Consider the following 25769-nt stretch of genomic DNA (forward strand, 5'->3'; position numbering starts at 1 on the left):
TATAATAGTCAATAAATGACGTAACAGACGTGCCAAACCATCAATGTCTATCACAACTTAGTACTTGTCCGACACACTTTCCTATCTCATTTTTAAATTTACTATTGTAACGAGTAATTAAAATATTAAGGCTAAGTTTGGTAATTAAAAAAAAATTAAAAAATTATTAAAAAAAATTAAAAAATTATCACTATTTATAAAAAAAAATATATAAAAAATTAATAAACGTAATATTAAAAACCAATCACGTCTACAGCAGCTTATGTCCAGACCTTGCCGCATAGGAGTGAAAGGAAAAAATAAAAATTATTACATGTGTATATTGGATGGTAAAGTTGGGCTTGTAGGGGCCACCACATGTCCTTTTTTTCTAATCGAAATCGTTCAATATGTAGAACTTGTCGAATATTATATGTCTATAAAAAATACTTCTATCGGATATCTCTAACTATATGATCAAATCAGTTTTATATAAAAAATGAATGGTGTTATAGTTAACATGTGACAAAAAAAATTAACACAATCAGATAGCTATCGATATTCAATGAATATGATTTTTTATAAGAATATAGTACTCGACGAGTTCTACACATTAGAACGGTTCAGATTAGAAAAAGGGACCCGAGGAGAGCCCCCACGAGCCAAACAATACCGTCCAATCAAAGGCCTAAAAGTAGTCAATCTTTTCCCATATCTTTTTCAACCAATGCCCTGCCCAACCGTACCAATTCATTAATTATCTTCTCCAACACATTTATTTATATAATATTTTAATACACATTTTTTCATAAAAAGTCAAAAAATTAATCCAAATATCTATATTTTCTTCCTCAATTTTTTAGTTCAAAAAGACAAAAAGTACACTTATTTAGAACACTCCAAACAACTCCTAAAAATCATATATTTTTTAATTATTAATTAATTACATTATATATGTTATTATATGTTATTAAATTTAAAAATTATTAAACCTAAAAAATGGTCAAGAAAATTGATTTGTATATGATTTTTTCTTTATTTAAAAGGGTTTGTCCATATGAAATAAGAGAGAAAAGATACAAGAGAAAGGTAAGAGAGAAGATGGGTAAGGAAAGGGGGTCCTCCTATGGAGCACATGTTTTGGCCCTTCCAAATCCAAGCCAAGGCCATGTTAACCTTATGCTCCAATTCTGTAAGAGAAAAATTAGGGATCATGAAAAAACTTTCATGAAAATGATCATGAAAAATTTATGACCCTTGGATTACCTTGATTAGTGTGTGGCATTTTATTCTAAATGTAATCCAAAGGTCATAAATCTTTCATGATCATTTTCATGAAAATTTTTTCATGATACCTAGCATTGCTCATTCTGTAAACGCCTTGTCTCCAAAGGTCTCAAAACCACTTTTGCCATCACCACTTTCATCTCCAAGACCATGAACCCACAATCCAACTATGTCCAATTCGACACCATATCTGACGGCTACGATGAAGGCGGCTTCATGCAAGCCGGTGATGTCCAAGCCTACCTCACACGCCTAGAAGCAACTGGCTCAAAAACCCTAGCTGACCTGATCAAGAGGCATCAAAACTCAGACCATCCCATTGATTGCATAGTCTATGATGCGTTTTTGCCTTGGGCTTTGGAAGTAGCCAAAGAGTTCGGCTTAGCTGGAGCTGCTTTCTTTACGCAGCCTTGTGCGGTTAATTACATATACTACTATGCTGATAAAGGACTATTGAAGTTGCCGGTGGAGCGGTTGTTGCGGATCTAGGGCACACCAGGGGACACTCACAAGCAAAAACACAAGACTTTTAACGTGGTTCGGCAAACCGGCCTACGTCCACGGGAGCGATGTTGTTATATATCAACAAATGGAGGAGATTACACACTCTCAACTCACTGTCTCTCTATATAACACACTCTCTCAGCTATGATGTCCTTATTTCAACTCACCATCACTTCTCTATATATAGAGATTACAAAGGCAAGAGGCACCCTTTGAAATGAGCTGGCTGCCAGCCCATTTTGGTGGCTTTCCAGATTGCTTCATGGCCTCATGGCCTCATGGCCAACTCACATGGCTTCCCCACCATGTAGCTGGCTGCTACTTTCCTTCACATGGCCAGAATCTCTGTAGCCAACTCAACTTGGGTTGATCTCCTACAAATCACCCCCTCAACCCATATGAGGTGATCCATAATAGCACCCCCTGCCTGGAGTGCCCGGCACCCCCTCACTGGCGTGCCATGCAAAGCTTACTTTGCAACTCTTTGAGATGGCATCTCTCCCTTCCATCCAGTCTTGGAGAGATCCCAATATGTCTCTAATTCAAGAGCAAAAGAAACTTTCTTCCCTGGGACATGCTTTGTTGTCTTGGTCTCTTTGCTCTGAGCTGTCTTTAAAAATTGGCCGCAATGGCTCCGTCTTGTGCACCTCCGAACTGCCTCCATGCGTTCTTGTACACTTTGGTTGCCATGTCTGCTGGGCCCTATGTCTCTTCTGTGCATGTCTTGTGCGTCTTGCCCGGTAAGTGACAGTAGCTCCGTCTGTCACAACCTTCTCCACAAGCCTGTACAGATTCCCCTCCAGTCGTCCATGTAGTATCACCGTATCTCCATGTATGACTTTGAGATTTCCTTTGCTAGATGTGAAGCTATAACCCTTCATGTCTAGCATACTTAAGGAAATTAGATTCTTCTTCAGTCTTGGCACGTGTCGGACTCCATCCAACGTGAAAATTTTTCCATCTTCCATTCTCAGCCGTACTGTTCCCATGCCAACAATCTTACTCACAGTGTTGTTAGCCACTCGAACAATACCTCCATCCTTGGCTTGGTAGGTAGAAAAAAGTTTCTTATCCATGCATATATGATATGTGCTTCCGGAATCTAAGATCCAGTCAGGTTTCGTCATACTCGACGAAACTGTAAATGCATACTCATCCTTAGCATTTACTGCAGCAGCGACATTTGATGAGCTCGCTTGTTCCTTGTGTGCCTTGTCCTCCTTGAGCTTTGCACAGTCTTTTATGAGGTGATCCTCCTGATCACAGTAATAACACTTTCTCCTGAAGCCTAACCTTGATTGCGAACGTCCTCTTGATTTGGATCTACCCCGTCTATTATTGGACCTACCTCTGCCTTGCTCATTTTCTGAGGCAACCATGGCATTTTCTTCTGGGTGTTTGCTACTGCTACCTTCCTGTTTCTTCATCGACTCATGAGAAATGAGCGTAGCAATCACCTCATCCAGTCCAAGAGCATCCTTCCCGTACAATAGAGTTGTCCTGAGATGCTCATATGATGCAGGTAGAGAGACCAGCAAGATCATAGCCCTATCTTCCTCCTGGGTCTTGTCTCCAATGGTGTCCAATTCCATTGTGATCCTATTGAACTCGTCCAGATGTTCTGTGAGGTTCGCACCTTCTGGCATTCTAAGTGTATATAGCTGCCTCTTCAGAGATAACCGGTTTGTCAAAGACTTTGACTTGTACCTCATCTCTAACTTTGCCCATAGCTCCGCCGGATCTACTTCACTGATGACTTCCCGGAGTGTGTTGTTCCCGAGATACAACTGAATTGTACTGTTTGCCAATTCCCTCAACTCCTCCATTTGTCATCCTTCATGTCTTCCGGTTTGTTGGACTTTTTGAGAAGAGCTTTCACCAGACCTTCTCGTGTTAAAATGTTTTTCACCCTTTGCTGCCACAGGGTAAAGTCATTACTGCCATTAAAAGGCTCAATCATGAAACTTGAACCTTTTCCTGCCATTGTAAATTTCTTCCCTTTTTAAAGAAATTCCGATTTAAGAATCTGACCGTACGGATGGGTCCGGAATATTCCAAATAGTTGGAACGCACTATTGGATCGCCAAAAAACGGACTCCGAATGGCCTAGATCTAGCCAAAAGAGTTTGAATGCCTCCGATTCAAAAACTAACCGTACGGATGTGTCCGGAATACTCCAAATAGTTGGAACTCACTATTGGATTGCCAAAAACGGACTCCGAATGGCCTAGTTCTAGCTAAAATAGTTTCAACGGTTCCTATCTGCTGAATCTGGTGCACCTGAGAAGCACCAGATAACTCCTCCGGTTCTGCTGACGTCAGGCTGACGTCCTCGGCTCAGTCAGCGGCTTGGTCAGCGGCTCGGTCAGCGGCTCCAGCTCGGTCAACGCGGCTCCGGCTCCGGCGGCTTGGTGCGCGCGTGCGACGCGTGTCGCGCATGAACTCACGCGTCTTCTTCCTTCGTCCGCGCGTGGAGCGCGTGGGTGAGACTGGGACCACGCGCCGGGAGTCTGAACGGCGCGTGTGGGCGCGTGATGAGACTGGGAGTCACGCGCAAACTTCTAGAGGCGTGTGAGGGCGCGTGGAAGCTCCTCTGGGCTCTGTTTTTGCTGTTCTGGACTCCTCTCGGGGAGTTCTTCCTCCTGGTATGGTCAAAAGTGGATTTCGACCACTTCGAAATCTGGACACTTTCGGAAAAAACTAGATTTTTCTCCACCCGGGCTCTGATACCAATTGTTGAGGATCTAGGGCACACCAGGGGACACTCACAAGCAAAAACACAAGACTTTTAACGTGGTTCGGCAAACCGGCCTACGTCTACGGGAGCGATGTTGTTATATATCAACAAATGGAGGAGATTACACACTCTCAACTCACTGTCTCTCTATATAACACACTCTCTCAGCTATGATGCCCTTATTTCAACTCACCATCACTTCTCTATATATAGAGATTACAAAGGCAAGAGGCACCCTTTGAAATGAGCTGGCTGCCAGCCCATTTCGGTGGCTTTCCAGATTGTTTCATGGCCTCATGGCCTCATGGCCAACTCACATGGCTTCCCCACCATGTAGCTGGCTGCTACTTTCCTTCACATGGCCAGAATCTCTGTAGCCAACTCAACTTGGGTTGATCTCCTACAACGGTCATCGCTGCCGGTGTCGATTCCGGGGATGCCGATGCTGGAGCTGGAGGACATGCCATCGTTCATATATGTGCATGGTTCGTATCCAGCTTACTTTGAGATGGTATTAAACCAGTTCCTGAATGTGGAGAAAGCAGACTATGTTCTTGTCAACACTTTCTACAAGTTGGAGGATAAAGTCAGTTTTATTTACTCTCTCTCTCTCTCTCTCTCTCTCTCTCTCTCTCTCTCTCTCTCTCTCTCTCTCTTCTTCTCTTTTCTGTTGATCATTCTGTGTTGAACATCACCAAAAATTTGGAAAACTAATTGGACCTATTGTATTTGTCAAAATATAAAGGCCGCTTTTGGTAGCATGTTTTTAGTCACTTCTTTTGGTTTGTAATAAAAGTTAGAGTTGGCTCTTTTGACTTTTTTTTTTTTTATTAGAAAGTTAGTTTTTAACCAATAGTAAAATTATAATTTTATTCTTCTTATGTCAAAATATACTATATGAGTGATGTTATAAATATTTTAAATTAAATAAGAATAATTTAGTCATTTTATTGTGATTTGACATTATAAAAAAATATTAATTAAAAGAATTAAAAGTAATTTTTTATCAACTTTTCAAATTATTTGTCCTAAAAAACCAAAAATTTAATTAAAAGTCAAAAAAAATATTTTTTACTATCTACTCAAAATAGACAAAAGGCGATGAAGTTGCTGTCAAAATAAATATATATATATATATATAAACCAATTAAAAACAAACCAGGGAGACTACGGGTTGGTTTGGGATGTTCCCAAAAAGTGCACTTTTTGACTTATTGGCTTATATGAGTTGGGTTTGGATTGGGTTTCATGTGATGTGTTAGAGAGGTGATGTGATTTAAATAAGATGATGTGACTTAAATAGGATAGTGACTTTTTGACTTTTTGTATTATTTAGTGTACCCCAAACTAAGCCTAACTGGGGTACACAAAATAGAGAAGAGTATGACCCCACAACCCATGTATATTATTTGTGGAATCAGGATCCACGCCTTGCGACTCTTACTTGACTTCCTACTTATTAGGTCATTGAGTCTATTTTTAGGCATAATTTTGATAATTCTAATCGTTCACATTTTAAAATTTGTTGAGTATATTATATCTGTAAAAAAATCAAGTTGATCGGATATTATTTATCAAATTTTTTTAAAAAGTAATTTTTAGTTCGATGATCCAAACGCATGCTTTTTGATATCCGATCAATTTAATTTTTCACAGGTATGATATACTCAACCAATCTTAAGATATAAACGGTTCGAATTATCAAAATTAAACCTAAAAGTAGACCCAATAACCTAACAAGTAGAAAGTCAAGTAAGAACCTCAAAGGGGAGGATCCTTATTCTTATTTGTGGCCCTATATGCGTCAAGAGAATGGAATTAGAAACCACTAGCATTTTTTCTATAAATTTAACAAAAAAATAATTTAGATTTATAGTATACATAAAATTCTTTGTGGACCACGCACATCTTCCGTGAATAATGGCCATAGGATAATTCAGAAATTTACCAAGAATTTTAGATCTAAGGTGTACATTTAAACTAGTTGAAAAAAAAAAAAAATTGTGTACATTTAAAGTTCTTGATGTAGGGGCCATACAATCTAGGCCATGCATTCTAAATTCTCTGTACTTTACTATTTTATTTTTTATTTTTTCAAATTTGTTTTATTGATGTACATATTGTGTACCTCATTTTCTTGAACAAATGGAGATGTATAAAAACATATATGTATACTTTGTACCTTATCGAAAACCAAAATTACTGTGGTGCAATGTTTTTTCTTGGGAGTTCTAACGTCTTTTTCATTATATTAGGTGGTGGATTCAATGTCAAAAGTTAGTCCACTGATGACGATTGGCCCAACAATTCCATCTCTCTACTTGGACAAGCGAGTCGAGAATGACAATGATTATGGGTTGAACCTCTTCCAATTAGACCCCTCCATGTGCTTAGAATGGCTAAGCCACAAGCCAAAAAAGTCCGTTGTTTACATGTCATTTGGTAGCATGGCCAATATTGGTGAAGAACAAATGGAGGAACTAGCATGGGGGTTGAAGAGAACCAATTGCTACTTCTTGTGGGTAGTCAGGACTTCCGAGGAGGCTAAGCTACCAAAAAAATTTGTGGAAGAGACATCGAACAAGGGCTTGTTGGTTGGATGGAGTCCACAGTTGGAAGTGCTAGCGAGCGAGACAATTGGTTGCTTTTTCTCACATTGTGGGTGGAATTCGACCATCGAAGCATTGAGTTTGGGAGTGCCAATGGTGGTTATGCCGCAGTGGACTGATCAAACGACGAATGCAAAGTTTGTCCAGGATGTTTGGAAGGTAGGTATTAAGGTTAAGGTTAATGAGAAGGGCATTGTTGGAAGAGAAGAAGTTGAGGATTGTATAAGGGAAGTGATGGAAGGAGAAGGGGGAGAAGAATTAAAAAAGAATGCCATAAAATGGAGGGATTTGGCCAAAGAGGCTATTAGTGAAGGTGGGACTTCTGATAAGGACATTGATGAGTTGGTATCCAAATTAACTAACTCTTTGTGTATGTCCTCATCTTGAATTACATGTGTTCATAACTAATACAATATTGAGGACCTCCAGTAAAAGGGGAAGTTAAGAGTTCAATTCCCCATCATTGCTATGAAAATAATAGTTTGTAATGTGAAGGTGTGACATAGGAAATTGTGTAAGCTGCTGAATTACTATTGAATATCTAATTCATTAGTGACATTTATCATTTGTGTTTACATTGCATTGATTGCCCATGGAAGGCACCTACAATTTGTAATTCAAATCATTTATAATTCACGTATTGAGTATTGAAATATATTTCTCTATTTCGTACCCTCTCAAATTTCTAACTATTTTGTTTTTTGATCAGCCAAAAAAAAATCTTTATTGATGAATAAACATACATGGTATGATAAAATACATCAATAAAGAGGAACTTGGAGCTAACAGAAAGCTCCAAGCGCCAGTTGGAGAGGAACCAACAGGAAAGAGAACAAAAACTCAAAAAAACAGCCACAACAACAGGCAGAGGCAACTCCATACAACCAACAAGAACAAAACAGAGTAGCATACAGAGCAAACCAGCAAATAGCACAGAGCAGCAACCAGAAAATAGCTATATGCAGACCTCACCATAACAGATGCAACAAACCAGCAACATACCAGCCATACCAACCATGTTATTTGCAGACCAGCAACATACCAGCCATACCAGGAAATAGCTATTTGCAGACCACCAAAAAACCAGTTGCAGACCTTACCATAACAGATGCAATCCACCAAAAAGCACCCAGCAACCAGAGCATAGCATACCACCAATCTTGATAACAGCCACTAAATGAAATCAATACAGCCAAATAGATGCAGAAAGCTTTTGACAATCTGTGCTTTCATTAAGCAGCTGACTGAAATCAACACAGCCCTTAATCCATACAGAAAAAAAGACCACCAAGACAGAGACAGCCTTCCCAAATAATTCAGCTCTTAATCAATTTGCATTCTAGATGGTCACAGAAGCAGAACAACCAAACAGCCTAACTATTTCTGATCAAAACAACAAACCAACCTTCCCATATAACAAACCAGCAGAGCAGATCATTAACAGAGTAGCAGATCATATCTGGTAGGTAGTAAATAATCAATGACAGCCCCTAATTCGCCTCAAATTCATAACAATATCATTAACAGAGTAGGGGAAGTTCTTAAGGGAGGCTTTAAGCCAAAAAGGTAATCTAACCTTGATGAGGTCCCACAGGTCAGCTGAGTTAGGAGGGACATCAGAGAAAATACACTCGTTTCTATTTTTCCAAAGAGAGCAGAGGACAACCAGGGGAGTGGCTCTCCAAAATTGCCTGAGAAAAGACTTAAAATTCACCCACATCCACCAGGAGAACAGATCTGAAACAGATAGAGAAATGCATCATTGGAGACCCCAATCCTGAAGCACAAAGGACCAAATGGCCCAAGAGAATGAGCAATGTAGCAGAATATGCTGGGCAGATTCTGGAGCAGAATTGCAGAAGATGCAAGAGGAGGAAATGTTGTTGTCTAGGATGCCAAGATTGTGCAAGAATTCAGAAGTTTTAATTTTGTTTTTCCATGCCAACCAACCAAACAATAGGACTTTGGGGGGTAAGATGTGGTTCCAAATAAACTTGCTTAGAACTAGTGGAGGCCCAAGAAGAGATGTACTAAAGGAGTATAAGGAGGACACATTGAACATACCAGAACCAGCAGCCGCAACAGCCCAAGACAAACTATCAACACACTCAAGTCTTAGAGAAGGAGCAGAGGATAACAAATCGAACAGTCTAGCTTCATCCACCAACTCCCAAGCATATAATGGTCTTCTATATGGGAGATTCCAATCATTAGGGCTAAATTTCATAGCATAAAAAAAGTAAAGGGAACCAGACTTGGCAGAGGAGAGGGTGAAAAGAGTAAGAAACTTGTTCTTGAGGGAGGTGGCACCACACCACTTATCATGCCAGAATTTGATCCTGCGGCCAACACCCACCTTAATTAGGCAATTATCCAAGAAGTAGTTAAAAATGATTCTACTCTGAGCCCCTATGAACATGATATCCTTCCACACCCTGGAATGTTTATAGGAAGTTTTCACTAGAGGAAGCCAACAGTTAACCTTTACCTTATATTTACTGCATATAACTTGCCTCCAAAGAGCATTAGTTTGAGTACCAAATTTCCCCACCATTTGAGGAGCAGGCAAGAGTTAACATCCCTAATCCTCCTAATGGCTAGACCCCCTTGAGGAACACTTTTTGTTACTTCTAGCCATTTGACCAAATGAATTTTCTTTTTTAATTCAAAACCGCCCCACAGGAATGCAACCTCTAGTTTTTCAAAGTCACGAGCCACACCTTCAAGCATCCTAAAGAGAGAGAGATAGTACACAGGTAAGCTTGAAAGAACGAACTTAATCAGAGTTAATCTTCCAGCGAAGGACAATGTTTTCCTCGTCCATCCTGAAAATCTAGCTCTGACAGAGTCAAGTACATGTTTCCAAGTTGATTTCCTACCAGGATTAGCACCTAGAGGCAGCCCCAAAAATTTCAAAGGTAAGTCGAGCACCTTGCAATTCAAGAGGTGAGCAAAAGAGTGTAGTGACTCATCCACCACACCAACTCCACAAACAACACTTTTGTGATAGTTGATCTTAAGACCGGATAGAACTTCAAAGCACCTAAGGATTCTTTTGATTATAACCACCTGTTCCAAATTTGCTTCACAAAAGAGGATAGAGTCATCAGCAAATTGGAGATGGGATATGAGGACCTTATTAGCTCCAACCAATATTCTTTTAAGAATGCCAAGATTAATTGCTCTGTTAAGAAGAATGTTGAGCCCTTCAGCAATAATATTGAATAGGAAAGGTGATAATGGATCATCTTGCCTAAGGCCTCTTTGCGGTGAGAACTCACTAGTTGGTGATCCATTCACTAGAATGAAGATACGGGCTATAAATACACAAGCTTTCATCCAAGAGATCCACTTAGACCCAAACCCAAAACTGGCCATCATGGAGAATAAGAATTCCCAGTTTATAGAACCAAAGGCTTTCTCAAAATCCAACTTGATAATTAGCCCTCGCCGTTTGGACTTCTTCCAATCATCAACTAGTTCATTAGCAATAAACACCTCACCAATGACATTCATACCACCTACAAAAGTTGTTTGTGCCTCACCAATAATTAAGGGCATCACTGGCTTCATCCTATGCACAAGAACTTTTGCCAAAATTTTGTATAGAGAACCAACCAAGCTAATGGGTCTATAATCAGTCAGATTGATGGGATTGGCAAGTTTGGGAATGAGGGTAGTTAAGGAGCTATTGATACCATAGGTGAGCTTGCTGTTATGGTGGAAATCTCTAAAAAATTGCATGATCTCAAGCTTCATAATTTTCCAAAATTTTTTATAGCACAACAAGTTGAATCCATCCGGGCCCGGAGCTTTGTTACCGCTACTCTCTTTAATGGTTGCCAAAACCTCTACTTTCGTGAAGTCAGATACCAAGAGGAGAGATGCAGGGCTACCCTCAATTGTTTTGAAGTCCCCATCCAACACAGGCCTATTCACCTAACTTTCCATGAATTGATTACTGAAGTGACGGAGTACTTCTTACTTAACTCTGCTAGGATCCTCACAAGGCACACCATTAACTAGAATGGAGTTAATCATATTTCTACTTTGTCTAGAACTTGCAAAAACATGAAAATATCTAGTGTTTTTATCCCCCTGCAGTGACCAATTCAATCTGGATTTCTGATACCATAACCATTCTACCCTCCTATAGAGTTTCCACACTTCACCTCTAACCTCCCTTCTCATGCCCTTTTCTGGAGCAAGTCGCCTCCGCAGTGATATCTAATGCATGCAATTCATCTTCTGCAGCTTTGAGCTTAGATGAGACATTGCCAAACACTTTCGAGTTCCATATCTTTAGTTCCAGCTTTAGTTGCTTAAGTTTTTGAAGGATTATGTAACCAGCCTAACCCATAAAATTAGAATTCTGCCAACAAGTAGTAAAGAAATTAGAAAAGCTAGGATGCAAAGTCCAAGCGTTGATAAACCGGAAAGGTTTGGGGCCCTAATATCTGTCATCTTTCATCAACAATAAAGGGCAGTAATCTGATATGAGCCTAGGCAAACCCCAAAGCTTCATGTTGAAGTGAATCAACCATTTAGGGCTAAGTAAGACCCTATCAACTCTGCTCCATTTCTGAGCCTCCTGAGCATTACACCAAGTGTATTTTCTACCATAGAAAGGAAGGTCGTTCAGTTCACAGGCATCTATAAACTCATTGAGGTCATTCATACCCCTGTCTTTCTGGGAACATCCAACTCTCTCTCCCATATGTCTAATCTCATTGAAATCCCCTCCCAAGCACCAAGGGAAAGGAAAGAAAACCTTGAGGTTGAGAAGAGCATTCCAAAAACTGGAATTGTTGCTGACCTCATTAGGAGCATAAATGTTAAGCATAACACAATGAAAAGAGTTATACAATGTACCTGAGAGTAAAATAAACCTCCTGTTACAGTAGCTACCAGATAATTGGAACACACCAGGATCCCAGATGCACAGGAGCCCACCTACTAAGCCTTCAGGGTCCATAGACAAGAACTCCATATTCCTATTACCCCATAGCCCCCTAGCCACAGAATCCGACACTATTACCTTCTTTGTTTCTTGAAAGAATGCCACATCAATGTGCCTATCTTTTAGGAGCTTTTTAATTCTACCCCTCTTCTCAGGCTTGCCAATACCTCTAACATTCCAAGATATAAGCTTCATAAAGAGACAAATACACACTTTGAACATCCCCCAGCTACTGTGCTTACATCTTAGCCTTACCCTCCGTGATAATTCTTTATTTGTCCTTGAGTTCCAGATCAATGATCTTATCTAACACTACATCTTCTTTCCCTTGAAAGTTTATACCAAGCTTTTGCCCCAGCTGAACAGTAGCTGCAGCTTCTTTGAGTAGAAAGCTACAAGGGCTGGAACTACCCTCAAAGAGATCAGATTGTGCAAGGGCAACAACAACTGGTCTAAAGAAATATCTAACTATAACAATAAAAAAATATCAATAAGTGTTATTTTCCTATTAGAATTCATTATCGATAACTAAATCACATTTATAAAAGGTTTCCAAAAAGTTGGTTACTTTATAGTGGTGGATTTTATTCCAAGTTTCTTATTTTATTTGAACAATAATTTCGTAAATAAATTTATTTTACTTAAAATTATATTTTTTTAATTGTAAAAATTATGAATACTATATCAAGAAAAAGAATTATAAACAACAATTGGATCCAAAGAAATAGACGTAAAATTTATCATATTTTTTATTTTTTCAAACTATGATTTTTTCTTTTTGGTTTTGTTTTATGTTTTTCAAAGTAAACAATCTAAAATGGCTAAATCCTATTAAAATTTTATCAATACAAATATTGATAAATTTTTCAATATATGAGATAGTCGATGAATCATATACTTATGTTTTTGTTTATCAAAAATTATTTAATTTCAAAATTTTGAAGTACTTTTATTATAAAATTATAAATAAATTAAAATTCTTTATAAAGTTTTTGGTTTATATTTTAATGAGAAAGATCAAAATTGAAATATATTATGGAGAATTGAACTTTTTCCAAACAATTTATAAAAATAAGATTTAATTGTCTATATTAAAATATGATAAGAATTAATAGCAATCTTCAAAACAAAATAAGACTTATTGATAATTTATTTATTTATTCCTTTTTTGGGAGTTCTATAAATGAATGGAAAATCAACTTAAAGAACTTTTATTTATTTATTTATTTATTTATTTATTTATTTATTTATTTATTTATTATTATTATTATTATTATTATTATTATTATTATTATTATTATTATTATTATTATTATTATTATTATTATTTTGTCAATTGATAAGAAATCAATTACAAATATGAGAAATATTTATATTATCAAATACACTACTAGCTTATAATAATTAGAAAGTTAACAAAGTCTAATATAACTAATATACCAAACCCAAACCCAACAAATACAACTAACTATATACAACCCTTATAATGTGGAGAAATAAATCACCACGACAAAGGGTATCAAACTGCTCTTTATAAGAGTTGAACCCAAAATCTCACACCGCAAAAGGTGTTACACAACAACTAATGTTAAGAACATTACCCTCTTATCTTTTAAAAAAAATCAATTCCAGAGCCATCAAATCTATTAATATGTGGCATTTTGAAATTATCAAGAGGTAAACAGCTACATCCTCTAAACCAGCAACCAAGTTTGGAAGGCAGTTAGGCCCTTTGGTCTAACTGAATCATCTCTGTACAAGTGTATATATACACATTTACTCAATACTAGTAATAACAACCTAACTAATCCTAACTATCTAACAAACTAACTACATCTTGTTATTATATAATATTCTCCTACAACCATACATACGGTAATTATGATGCAACTACTTTATTCATGGCTGATGCATTCATTATCTGATGCATTATCCTTAGCATTCCCCCGCAAGATAAGAGGTGGAGAAGCAACCCTTAGCTTGGAAGTCAAAAAAGCAAATCAAGTAGAGGATAAGGCTTTAGTGAACACATCAGCAAGTTAATGAGACATACTTAAGTAACAACTGGTGAGCTGCAACTTTTTCTCGGACAAAATGGCAATCGACTTCAATGTGTTTAGAGTGGCTATGAAATACTAGGTTAGCAGCTAAGAAGATGGCAGACTAATTATCACACCAAAGCACAAGAAGAGAAGGTTGGGGAATAGCAAAATCTGCAAGCAATATTTGTAACCAAGTCAATTCGGCTGCTGTATGAGCTAAAGAACGATACTTAGCTTCAGTGGAACTGTGAGAGACGGTGGATTGTTTCTTAGAAGACCAGGAGATGAGGTTCGAACCCAAGAAAATACAGTACCTAGAAGTAGAACAGCGATCAGAGTGATCACCTTCCCAATTAGAATCACAGTAAGCTTGAAGCTGAAAATCACTAGGTGTAAAATGCAAACCATGTAATAAAGTCCCCTTGATATATCGAAGAATGCGTTTAACAGCAGAAAAATGGCCAACAGTAGGAAAGTGCATGAATTGGCAAGCTTGATTAACAGCATAAGAAAGCTCAGGGCGTGTGATGGTTAGATATTGAAGGGCGTCAACAATACTGCGGTACAAAAAAGGTTGGTAAAATGGCTGAGAATTAGTGGAAAGAAGATGAGATTTCAGAGAGACCGGAGTGGCACACGGTTTGCAATCTTTCATACCAGCCTTGTCAAGGATATCAATAGCATATTTGGTTTGAGAAAGAAAGAAACCATAAGAGGAAGATTGAACTGAAATGCCAAGAAAATAGGAGATATGACCCAATTCTTTCATGGAAAAGGTTTTGTGCATATGGGTTAAAAGAGTTTGAAGGAAAGCTTCATCAGTACCAGTGAGAAGAATGTCATCAACATAGATAAGGAGGTTGGTGATAGAAGAAGATGTTTTATGAACAAATAAGGAGGAATCACATTTGCTTTGAAGAAAGCCTTGGGACAGAAGAAAACCAGAGAAAGTCGAAAACCAAGTCCAATAATGAGCTTGCTTGAGACCATATAGTGCTTTATGAAGTTTACACACCAAGATACGATTAGAAGGATCAACAAATCCTGGTGGTTGATCCATGTAAACTTCTTCCTCAAGATGACCATGAAGAAAGGCTTTACTAATGTCCAATTGCTTTATAGGCCAATGATGATGCAAAGCCAAGCATAACAAGATACGAATAGTAGGCTGCTTGGCCACAGGACTGAATGTGTCATGAAAATCAATACCATGTTGCTGAAGAAAACCTTTAGCCACAAGTCTGGCCTTGTGTCGGGCGACAGTCCCATCAGAATTTTTCTTAGTTTTAAAAACCCATTTACAGGCAATGGATTGCTTAGAGGGAGGAAGAGGAACAAGAGACCAAGTTCCTTGTTGTTACAGAGCATTGTATTCATCAAGCATAGCTTGGAACCAAACAGGAGAAAAAAGAGCATGTTGATAGGATAGAAGTTCAATATCAGCAGGAGACAGAGTAGTAGAGGCTAAAAGGCAAGTAGAGTGAGACTTAGATCGAGTGGTCATAGGGTGAACATTAGTGGAAGAAGGTGGTAGAAGAGGCAGGACAACAGAGATAGAATCGATAGGCACTGGCAGAGGCAGTGTAGGAGGAATAGACGGGACAGAGGTGAAACAGATGTCTGAAAAGGTAGGGAAGCAGGCTGGGGTGGAGAGAAAGCAGGAGGAGACTAGGACAGACCAGGTTGGGACTGAGGGAGAACAATCTGGGGCTAGGACAGAGCAGTGGACACTGATTTTGGTGAAGACAGAGGAGAAGAGAACCAAAAGAAGGTCTGAATCTGAGACAAAGTAGACTGTGAGGACTGTAAAGAAGAAGAGGAAAAGGGAAAAGAGGTCTCATGAAATCTGACATGTCTGGAAAGGAGGATTTTACCTGTGAGAGGATTGAGGCAACAATAACCTTTGACAGAAGGATGATACCCCAGAAATACACAAGGAGCTGATTTGGGAGCCAATTTGTGAGGAGAATAGGGGCGAAGCCAAGGGTAACACAAGCAACCAAAGACTTTAAGGTTAGTGTTGTCAGGAGATTGATGATAAAGCAGTTCATAAGGTGAAAAATTAGAAAGAGTTTTGCTAGGAAGCCTATTAATGAGATAGGTGGCTGTGGCTATGACATCAAACCAATATGTAAGGGGTAAAGAAGAGTGGTGCAAAAGAGAGATAGTAGTTTCAATAATATGCAAGTGTTTGCGCTCAGCTACTCCATTTTGAGATGGAGTGTGGGGACAGGAGAATTGATGATGAATACCATGAGTTTGCATAAACATTTTCATAGAATGATTTGTAAATTCACCACCACCATCAGATCATAAAATCTTAAGAGGGAAGCCAAATTATTTTTTAGCAAATGCTTTGAATTCCATAAATTTGGAAAATACTTCACTTTTGTAACAAAGAGGGTAAAGCCATGTGAATCTAGTGAAATCATCCACAAACTACACATAATATTTGTAAGTAGAAGTAGAACAAGTGAATGGTCCCCAAACATCTGAGTGGATTAATGCCAATGGATTATTTACAGAAGAATTAGAAAGTGTAAATGGAAGTCTATGACATTTGGAAACAGAACAAGCATTACAATTCAAATGTGCTTTATTAACAGATGTAGACAAAGACAACTGATGTTTCAGAACTTGAAATTTTGAAAATGATGGATGGCTTAAACGCATGTGTAGGTAGTAACAGATGGAGCAATAGATGTGTCAGCATCAGAGGAGGTGTAGCTATGAAAAGCATGAGGTGATGATGATGAAGGCAGTACAGGAAAATGATATAAACCATTAGTATGCAAGCCTTTGGGCAGAATAGCTTTAGAGGCCTTGTCCTGAATGACAAAAGAAGAGTGATCAAATATAATATTGCAGTTATCATCTTTGGCCAATTGATGCACTGAAAGCAAGTTAGAAGAAATGGAAGGAACATGAAGAACTTTATCAAGACGAAAAGAATGGTGTGGTGTGGGCAAGATACCTTTCCCAGTGTGATGAATGGGAAGAGAAGTACTATTTCCAATTGTTACTTGATCAGTGCCATCATACGGTTGATAAGAATTGAAGTGATGCAGATCATTGGTTATATGATCCGAAGCTCTAGAATCCAAGAACCAAGGACAAGAAGTCTGAGAAGAAGAAGCAATATCTGGTGTAGATGCAACAAATGCTTGATGAGATGTAATAGAGGAGGATTGTGACTGAGTCTGTGAGGGAGCATGAAACTGTGGATCAAGGCGATGCCAACACTCCATGGCTGTATGATTGACCTTTCCACAGATTTGGCAAATGATGCCATATTGAGACCTAGTGTGAGATTGAGATCTGCCACGAGAACTGGAATATCTATTAGAACCAGATCCAAAACCACGATATGCATTTCCGCGATATGCATTTTTGGACTCTCTTGAATCACCACAAGAGAAGCCACGATTATGATGATAAGAAGTAAAACCTTTAGAAGAATTAGTATCTTTCATAGCTGCGTAAGCTACAGTTAGATCAAAGGCATGGTTGATCTTTCCTTCAACATGAATAGCCTCGGAGCATAGGAGAGAAAAAAGATTCTCCATTGTAATACTCTCCGATAGAGCACGAATAGCCGTTTTAAGCGAATCATATTCAGTAGGAAATCCATTCAATGTAATCAACACAATATCTTCATCATCGATAAAAGAAGAAGCAATATTCAACTGATCAACAATCGCCTTAATATTACTAAGATAAACTTCCATGGAATCTGAATTTTTAGAAATCAAATTCAGCTTATTCCTGAGTTGATGAATGTGAGATCCAGACAGAGAGGTAAAACGTTTTTCAAGAAACATCCAGACCTCAGAACTGGTGTGAAGATGAAGAACAACAGTGAAGATCGCTGGAGAAAGTGTAGCAGTAATATAACTCAGAAGATGTGCATCTATCACTCTCCATTGTATAGCCTCTGGATTACGAATCTTAGAGCCCGAAGAACTTCGAACTGAATCTGGTGGACAATGATATAATCCATCAACAAATTTGAGAAGATCAGTTGCACGAAGAATGTTTTGCATTTGATTTTTCCAAATGATAAAATTTGTGCTATCCAATTTGACAGTAATGAAAGAATTAATATTTGAGATTAGCATGGTGAGATTGGAAGGGATAGATGAAGGAGAAGAGGAAGCCATTGCCAGGATCACTCGTTAGAGCGGCAATGCTCAGATACCATGAAGGATGTATTTCATTGAATGATAAGAAACAAAATCATCTCTGTACAAGTGTATATATACACATTTATTCAATACTAGTAATAACAACCTAACTAATCATAACTGTCTAACAAACTAACTACATCTTGTTATTATATAATATTCTCCTACAACCATACATACGGTAATTATGATGCAACTGCTTTATTCATGGCTGATGCATTTATTATCTGATGCATTATCCTTAGTAAGCGATTCTGTCAGCATTGATGTCGAGATTACAAACCTCGATCTTAGGTTCGTCTCTTAGCTGGTCTAGTGCGAGTATAAGAACAACCGGCACCTCTTCCCTTGGAACTTCTTGTGGTTTCGATGGTGGTGGTAGTGGTAGTGGTAGTGGTGTAACTACTTGAGCTTGCATAAATAATTTAAATATGATTTTTTAGAAATTATTTTTAATTTAAAAATTACAATAAAATATTAAATAGAATAAAAACAAATTTCTTACAAAATAAAAGTGTTTGAATAAAAAAAGGTAAAAAGAAAATTTAATATGATATTTTCATTTAATCTGAAAATAATTGTAGATGAATAATAAATTATCACTTATAACCCTCTTCTTCTTTTTTTTTTAAATAAAAAAGTTTAGCAAACTATCACTTTTAATATAAAAAAAAATTAACATTTCTTTCTAATTTATTTTAGCAAAAGTTTTGAGTCAAAGATATCTTTATAATTTTAATTTCTTTAATTAACAATTGAGATTTAAAAATTAAAAAAAAAATCTAACAAAATTCATCATATTTGGTAAGTACTAAAAAAGTTATGTTTTGTTCTTTTGTCAAAAATATATATATATATATATATATATTGTATTAAAAAATATTATTGTTCAAGTCCTTATAGTTTACAAAATATATAATTTTTTTATAAAATTTAAAACAAAAAAGAAAAAACAATTTAATAGCGATTAATAATTTGAACACATGTATATTATGATACATGTGAATATTGATCACATTTAATTGTAGCAATATAATTTGAAAAAAAAAATTAAATTTGAAATTTTATTTTATAATTTAATAAAGGATGCAAAATTTAAGGAACGAATAGCAACATAATTTAAGTAAGAATCCAAATTTGAAATTTTATTTTAGGGTAAATTACAAATACACCTCCTAAGTTTGTTTAAAATACAGATTGCCCCCTATGGTTTGGAAAATTACAACACCCCATTGTTAAAAAATTTTATTTAACAAAATTAACTAAAAATATAAAATTCATAATTGCTCTCCTATATAATAATAAAATTACCTAAATTGTTAATTGAAACATATTTATAATATCATTAAAAGCTATTAATTGATTTGATGATTTATTAATAAAATGAGCGATTTGTTATGAAATTAGAAATCTCAGGGGATGGAATGTAATTTTCAAAACTATAGGGGCAATTTGTATTTTAATCAAACCTCAAAGAGTGTATTTGTAATTTACCCTTTATTTTAAGAATATAAAATTAATTTATAAACCAATCACATTGTAATACGTATTAACAACAAATTAAACAAAATAAAAAAATAAGAAAAAAGAATTACAACTTTCAATGAAATGACAATATTTTGCAATTAAAATAACATATATATAGATAAATCATAGAATATATCATTATTTAAAACTTATATATTTGGAATAAGTCATTATAATTTTAAATTTAAATTAGTGGACTGCTTTCCATATTTAGTGCTCTCAAATTTGAATTTTGAAATGGATTAGTATACTTTCTACTTATTATCATCATTATTATTATTATTATTATTATTATTATAAATGATATACTTTAAAAATAATAAATTTAGAGATATTAAATATATATATATATATATATATATTCTTGAATTCGAGCTATGGAGGATTTTTTTAATTAATTAAAATCAAAAAATTAAAAAATTTAGTTTGCGATATTGGAACTCTCACAAAACTTGTAGTTATAAACCCTTTTTACTTACATAATAGATAGATAGATACATTTAATAAAAATTTATATTTGTTTTAGATATTTTGTTAATATACAATTTTTTTTTTTTAAATATTTTTTATAAAAATAATTTAATAATTTCATCACTAACCATAGTATATGAGAGAAATTGAAAAGGATGTAGCAATAGGTATGAGAGAAGTCAAAAAGACTTGTGAGTTAGAAGAAGTCAATAAATGCTAAGGGTTTTTTTTTTTTTTTTTTAAAAACAAAATCAAAAAAATTAGAAAAGGAAGATTGGGATATTGAAGCTCTTACAAGACGTGTAGGTTAAATGACTCATTTTTGAAAAATTACTCATAAATCCCATATTGGGAAATGTTGCTCTACCTAGTCCTGAGGGTTTTTTTGTAAACCATTTAGTCCTTTTTATATTTGGTATGGTATCTTTGTTTGTTATATTTTATATTTGGTATGGTATCTTTGTTTGTTATATTGTATAAATATCAATATATTATATCCCATATTGTTGTATGATGATGTTTGATGAGGTTGAAGATGTAGTTGATGTTTGATGATGTTCACAATGTCGGTGATGTTGATAATGTATGATGATTGTAGGGAAGTGGTTTGGAAATACTCTTCTGATCCTGGAGAACGCTCGTGATCTTCTTCTGGTTACCTGAAAAGGAATAAACAGTCCGATCGGAGGTGCCGGAATTAGCACTCCGACGGACAAGTTAGAATCCGCACTCAAGAATGTTTGTATTCTAAGTTAAGCACAACAATTCTCACATACCTTTCTTAGTTTGTTGTTCCTTTATTTATACTTGTTTCCTAGGCCTCGTGGCCAGGCCCACTTGTCACTCATTATCCTCTTATTTACTCAGCTCCATAGTTCGGTATCTATTCGGCCTATCTATTATATTCGACATCCTTATCGTGTAGGATAGAGCCGTGTAACATCTGTCTTCTATAGTACGCTTCTGATTATTCCAATTATCTGGCTCCCACATTGCCCCCCAAACACCTCGTTAACATCAGTTAGTCGGCGTGTTTGGCTAGAAGTCAAAAATTCGGCGGTTAATCTTCTTCCCGATCCCTGTGACGCTTTCCCGCCCTATTCATGCTTCTCTCGCATTTATTACAATTTGAAACTTAAGTCCTTTCGAAAACATACTTTTTCGAATATTTGAACTTCCTAGACTGCCAGTCGGTATCTCTTCTTTGACGCGTTTTTTGCAACTCTTATCCGTTCTCTCCTTGTCTCTTTGTCTCCTTTGCCTTTCGTAAGTTTTCTTCTCTTCTCCTTGCAATCCTGTTTTCTGCTTTTATTTTTGATTTTATTATATCCTTGAGTCCTTACTAGAATGGCTAAGCATTTGAAAGACCTCCTTTCCGATGGTCGAATTTCTGGGTTCCGAAGACATTTTTCTATCCCTGAGGATGTCCATCTTTCACTGGTAACGGACAATATCCTTGATATGGAGAGGGATGACCAAAACACAATCGTCTTCCCTCCCCTGTCTATTGCGGAGGGCGGAGTTCGCTTTTCCCTACACCCATTTCTCAGGGCCGTCCTCCGCTATTGGAGTCTGATTCCTTCGCAACCCAATGTGAATTTTTTCCGAATCGTAATGGGAATCATAGAGTTGAACCAACGTCTCAGGATCAACCTTGGCATTCCGGCGATTCGGCACTGCTATGCTTTAGCTAAATCCTCCGGTCGGCTCGGGCGCTACTTTCTCAAGGCCAAGGACACCGACCATCACTTGGTAACAATGTTTGCCAACTCTGGCAAACGAGTTGACAATGTAATGGTCAATGTCCGAGGCAACTAGGAGTTCGGCGAAGGCGAAGATCGCCTAGACCCTATTCCCAGACGAAGGTGTGAACCAGGTCGCCGTATAACTCCTTGTTTGTTAATATTTCTTTTATGCGAATTTTTCTCCAAACCTTACCCTTTGTTCTTGCAGGCAATAAGTTGAACAGGATTTTGACCTCGGCTGATGACGCAGTCCTTGCGGAAATTAAAACTGCAAAGTATTTTGGCCGTCCAAACGTACAAAAGCAAGGGAGGGCTGCCCATATTCTCCTGCGGTATGAGCCTACCTACACTACGTTCTCGGCCGCGAACGACTTCCCGATCCCAACCGGCGAGCAACACCTTACGGCTCTTGTCTTCTCCAGTTTCAAGATCCTTAGGCAAATTGGTCTTGAAGCTTCTGATTCGGAGCAAGGCTTAGAGCAGGTTGTCGAGGTAGATGCTGAATTAACGAGGTCGTACGCCGTCGAGGCCGAAGAGGTCGACAAAGCTCTGAAATCAGCGTTTGAGGCAGCCGATCTTAACCAGCCTAACTCACTGTCCATTTCGGGTCGGGCGGAGTTTTCCTTCGGAGATATTTTTACAAACTTGGGAGACCTTCCCGGCACTTTTTCAGAGGGCATGGCTAGGGAGAATCTCACGCAGATGGCGAGAAAGAGAAATGCCGAGCAAATGGCCGCTCGAAAGAAAGCCGAGGCCGCTCGTTCTCGTTCTAAGCCTGCCCCGGTTGAATCTTTATAACCGGTTACTGGAGAAGAAACGGCGTGAGTTGTTGTGGTCGAGACGGAGGGGGCTGAACAGCAGGTTACGGAAGAACGGCTGGTTTCAGAAGAGCGGGGCGAGACGGAGGGGGCTGAACAGCGGGGGAAAAAACGTTTCGCCAAGGGTGAGGCTGGCTCGGAGGATAGCCCTGCTGACAAATGGCCTTGCTTAGAGGAGTCCGACGTGGTTGTCCCCTTTGTTGTTCAACCAAAGATCAAAGACACGCCAATCTCCTCTGACGCATCTGCCATAAAGAATCCAGCCTTGGCGTCGAGCTTGGCCGCCTCAGTTTCACTACCGGCTGACAAGGCCACCTTTCGAGAAGAGCCAAATTTGGTAGCTATAGCGTTCGCTACCCAGTCGGCCCTTCTGGTATGTATACGATACTTTCTTTTTTGCTTGCTTGGTTTGGTTTGCATACGATGTTGCTTGATGTGGTGATCCAAACTTGTTTTGCAGACGGTTGGAGGGATAGCCAAACTAGGCCGCCAGCAACGTGATACCATTGAAAGAATTGGCCGCTTGAAGTTTGAAGCTGTAGGTGAAAGAAGCAGGGCCAAGTTCGAGGTGATGAAGGCCGCAATGGAAAGTGCTCAAGCCGAAACTGAAAAGGAGAGGGCTCGGACTGCTGACCAGCTCAGATCTGAAGCCGAGGATAGAGCGAATGCGAACGAGGAGTCGCTCAAGTTAGCCCAGGAGGCGCTTTCCAAGGCAGAGGCCGAGTTAGAAGAATTGAAGGTGGCCAAGGAAAAAGCCGAATTTGTAGCTTTTACGGCGCTAGAAGCTGGGAAGAGCGCCGCCTTGAAGGAATACGTAGATGAGGTCCCCAAATTCGAGAATCAGGGATACAAACATGGGTGGCTCAAAGCCCTTGCTGCCGCTGCAATTACATTGGCCTTGCCAATTCCATACGAGCAAGTGGACGTTGAGCCACTTGAGTATGATCCCGAGGATTGAGCTGGGAGACATTCTAGTTTTATTAGGTATCTTTAATTTCAATGTACGTTTTTGTTTAGTGGATTCAAGGCAATTTTCATGTATAAATTAGTTACTATCCACACTCAATTTATTAATGAAAATTTCCTTGCCGTTTCACTGTTACTTGTACGTAGTTTTTGAATTTAATGAAGGGTTTTGCCTTCCACTACTTTGGATAACAGTGTAATCTTGGCCATTATATTAGTTTAATTTCAATTTATCCGAACAAGTAAATCGATTCATGAAGCGGCTCTCAGGCCGAAAAGATTGATGAATCTGCCTTTACCCCAACTGGTTCATGAATTTCAAACGCCGAATCACACAATATTGATGAGTCGATTCGTGAAGCGACTGCGGCACTCAGGCCAAATAGATTGATGAATCTGCCCTTACCCCAGCTAGTTCATGAATTTAAAACGCCGAATCACACAACATTGATGAGTCGATTCGTGAAGCGGCTGTGGCACTCAGGCCGAATAGATTGATGAATCTGCCCTTGCCCCAGCTGGTTCATGAACTTCAAACGCCGAATCACACAATATTGATGAGTCGATTCGTGAAGCGACTGTGGCACTCAGGCTGAATAGATTGATGAATCTACCCTTGCCCAAGCTGGTTCATGAATTTCAAACGCCGAATCACACAATATTGATGAGTCGATTCGTGAAGCAGCTGTGGCACTCAGGCCGAATAGATTGATGGATCTACCCTTGCCCCAGCTGGTTCATGAATTTCAAACGCCGAATCACACAATATTGATGAGTCGATTCGTGAAGTGGTTGCGGCACTCAGGCCGAATAGATTGATGAATCTGCCCTTGCCCCACCTGGTTCATGAATTTCAAATGCCGAATCACATAATATTGATGAGTCAATTCGTGAAGCGACTGCGACACTCAGGCCGAATAGATTGATGAATCTGCCCGTGCCCCAACTGGTTCATGAATTTCAAACGCCGAATCACACAATATTGATGAGTCGATTCGTGAAGCGGCTGAGGCTGCGGTACTCAGGCCGAATAGATTGATGAATCTGCCCTTGCCCCAGCTACTTCATGAATTTGCCATTACGGAAGTTAAGACTGCCTAAATCATTATTTGATGGGGGCACGACTCGGTCGGCTTCGGGCTGTTGAGGTTTCGATATTAGTGAGATTGCCAATTAGGCGCTGCCCTCGTAGGGAATCAATGAATGAAGGTCCTGAGTAACTCAGTCCAGGTCTTTGACGAAGGATAAACAAGCGCGAATGTCGAATAGACTGTTTTTAATAGCAAAGGGGAAGCGAGGACGCTAGCTGAGCTGGAAGGAGACATGAATCGAAGTGGCGAACCTTCGCGCTCGGGAGGTAGGATTTCGAGGGATCGGGAGAGACGTCAATCTCCTCGTCGTCAAAGTAGGTCGCCTAGGAGGGACAAGAAGCCACGGGGCAAATCCCCGCAACCCCATTCTGAAAGGGAGCCCGGTGAGAACCCACGCCCATTGAGTTTTGCAGTCTTCGTGGGGAATAGGCCCATGACAGATGCGGACTCGATCGTTCGAGATTCAAGTGTGGCAGTCGAATTTGCTCGACAGATTTTTCATCCCGAGGTCCAGCAGTCGATGTTAGGTCGACAGGACTTCGAAGTGTTTCGTGAAGGCATCCACGGTGTGGTGAAGGGGCTCTATACCACCTACGAAATCGGCATGCGTCTCCGTGCTTCCCACCGAGAAATAGAGAAGAGGGATGAACACATCCGAAGTTTGGAGGCTCGCGCGGAAGCGGCTGAGCATGAGCTAAGGAAGATCGAGGCCGTTCAGGCACAACCCATCGGACAGGCCAACCCAATCGTAGAAGAAAGCGTTACCCAGCGGCTTATCAGTACCGTGCTCGCTGATCGCGATACGGCGAGCATGTTCGTGATGGAATCAGCGAAGGCGAGGGCCTATGA

The 25769-nt window shown here is 38.6% G+C and overlaps 2 protein-coding genes across 2 annotated transcripts; one reads left to right on the forward strand and one right to left on the reverse strand.

Annotated features, from left to right (window-relative positions):
• The first annotated feature begins 1067 nt into the window (after positions 1–1067).
• Positions 1068–7788, forward strand: LOC114283749 (UDP-glycosyltransferase 74F2). The gene is made up of 4 exons (XM_082878271.1): positions 1068–1166; positions 1347–1735; positions 4912–5093; positions 6763–7788. Exons 1-4 carry the CDS (start codon positions 1081–1083, stop codon positions 7501–7503), a joined length of 1398 nt encoding a protein of 465 aa, XP_082734397.1. The 5' UTR covers positions 1068–1080; the 3' UTR covers positions 7504–7788.
• Positions 7789–11566: 3778 nt separating this feature from the next.
• On the reverse strand, positions 11567–12271 carry LOC114283748 (uncharacterized). Its single transcript, XM_028226619.2, has one exon. It carries the CDS (start codon positions 12269–12271, stop codon positions 11567–11569), a length of 705 nt encoding a protein of 234 aa, XP_028082420.2.
• Positions 12272–25769: the final 13498 nt, after the last annotated feature.

This window comes from Camellia sinensis, chromosome 7 (assembly GCF_055761805.1).
Source record: "Camellia sinensis isolate YWXY chromosome 7, ASM5576180v1, whole genome shotgun sequence".
Taxonomy (NCBI): Eukaryota; Viridiplantae; Streptophyta; class Magnoliopsida; order Ericales; family Theaceae; genus Camellia; species Camellia sinensis.

Excerpts from the sequence above, each read along its gene's own strand:
- LOC114283749 (XM_082878271.1), top strand. The coding sequence starts at position 1,081 with ATGGGTAAGGAAAGGGGGTCCTCCTATGGAGCACATGTTTTGGCCCTT. Across the intron at positions 1,167-1,346 it reads CATGTTAACCTTATGCTCCA|ATTCTGTAAACGCCTTGTCT; the intron begins ATTCTGTAAGAG and ends CTAGCATTGCTC. Across the intron at positions 1,736-4,911 it reads ACTATTGAAGTTGCCGGTGG|AACGGTCATCGCTGCCGGTG; the intron begins AGCGGTTGTTGC and ends TTGATCTCCTAC.
- LOC114283748 (XM_028226619.2), bottom strand. The coding sequence starts at position 12,271 with ATGAAGCTTATATCTTGGAATGTTAGAGGTATTGGCAAGCCTGAGAAG.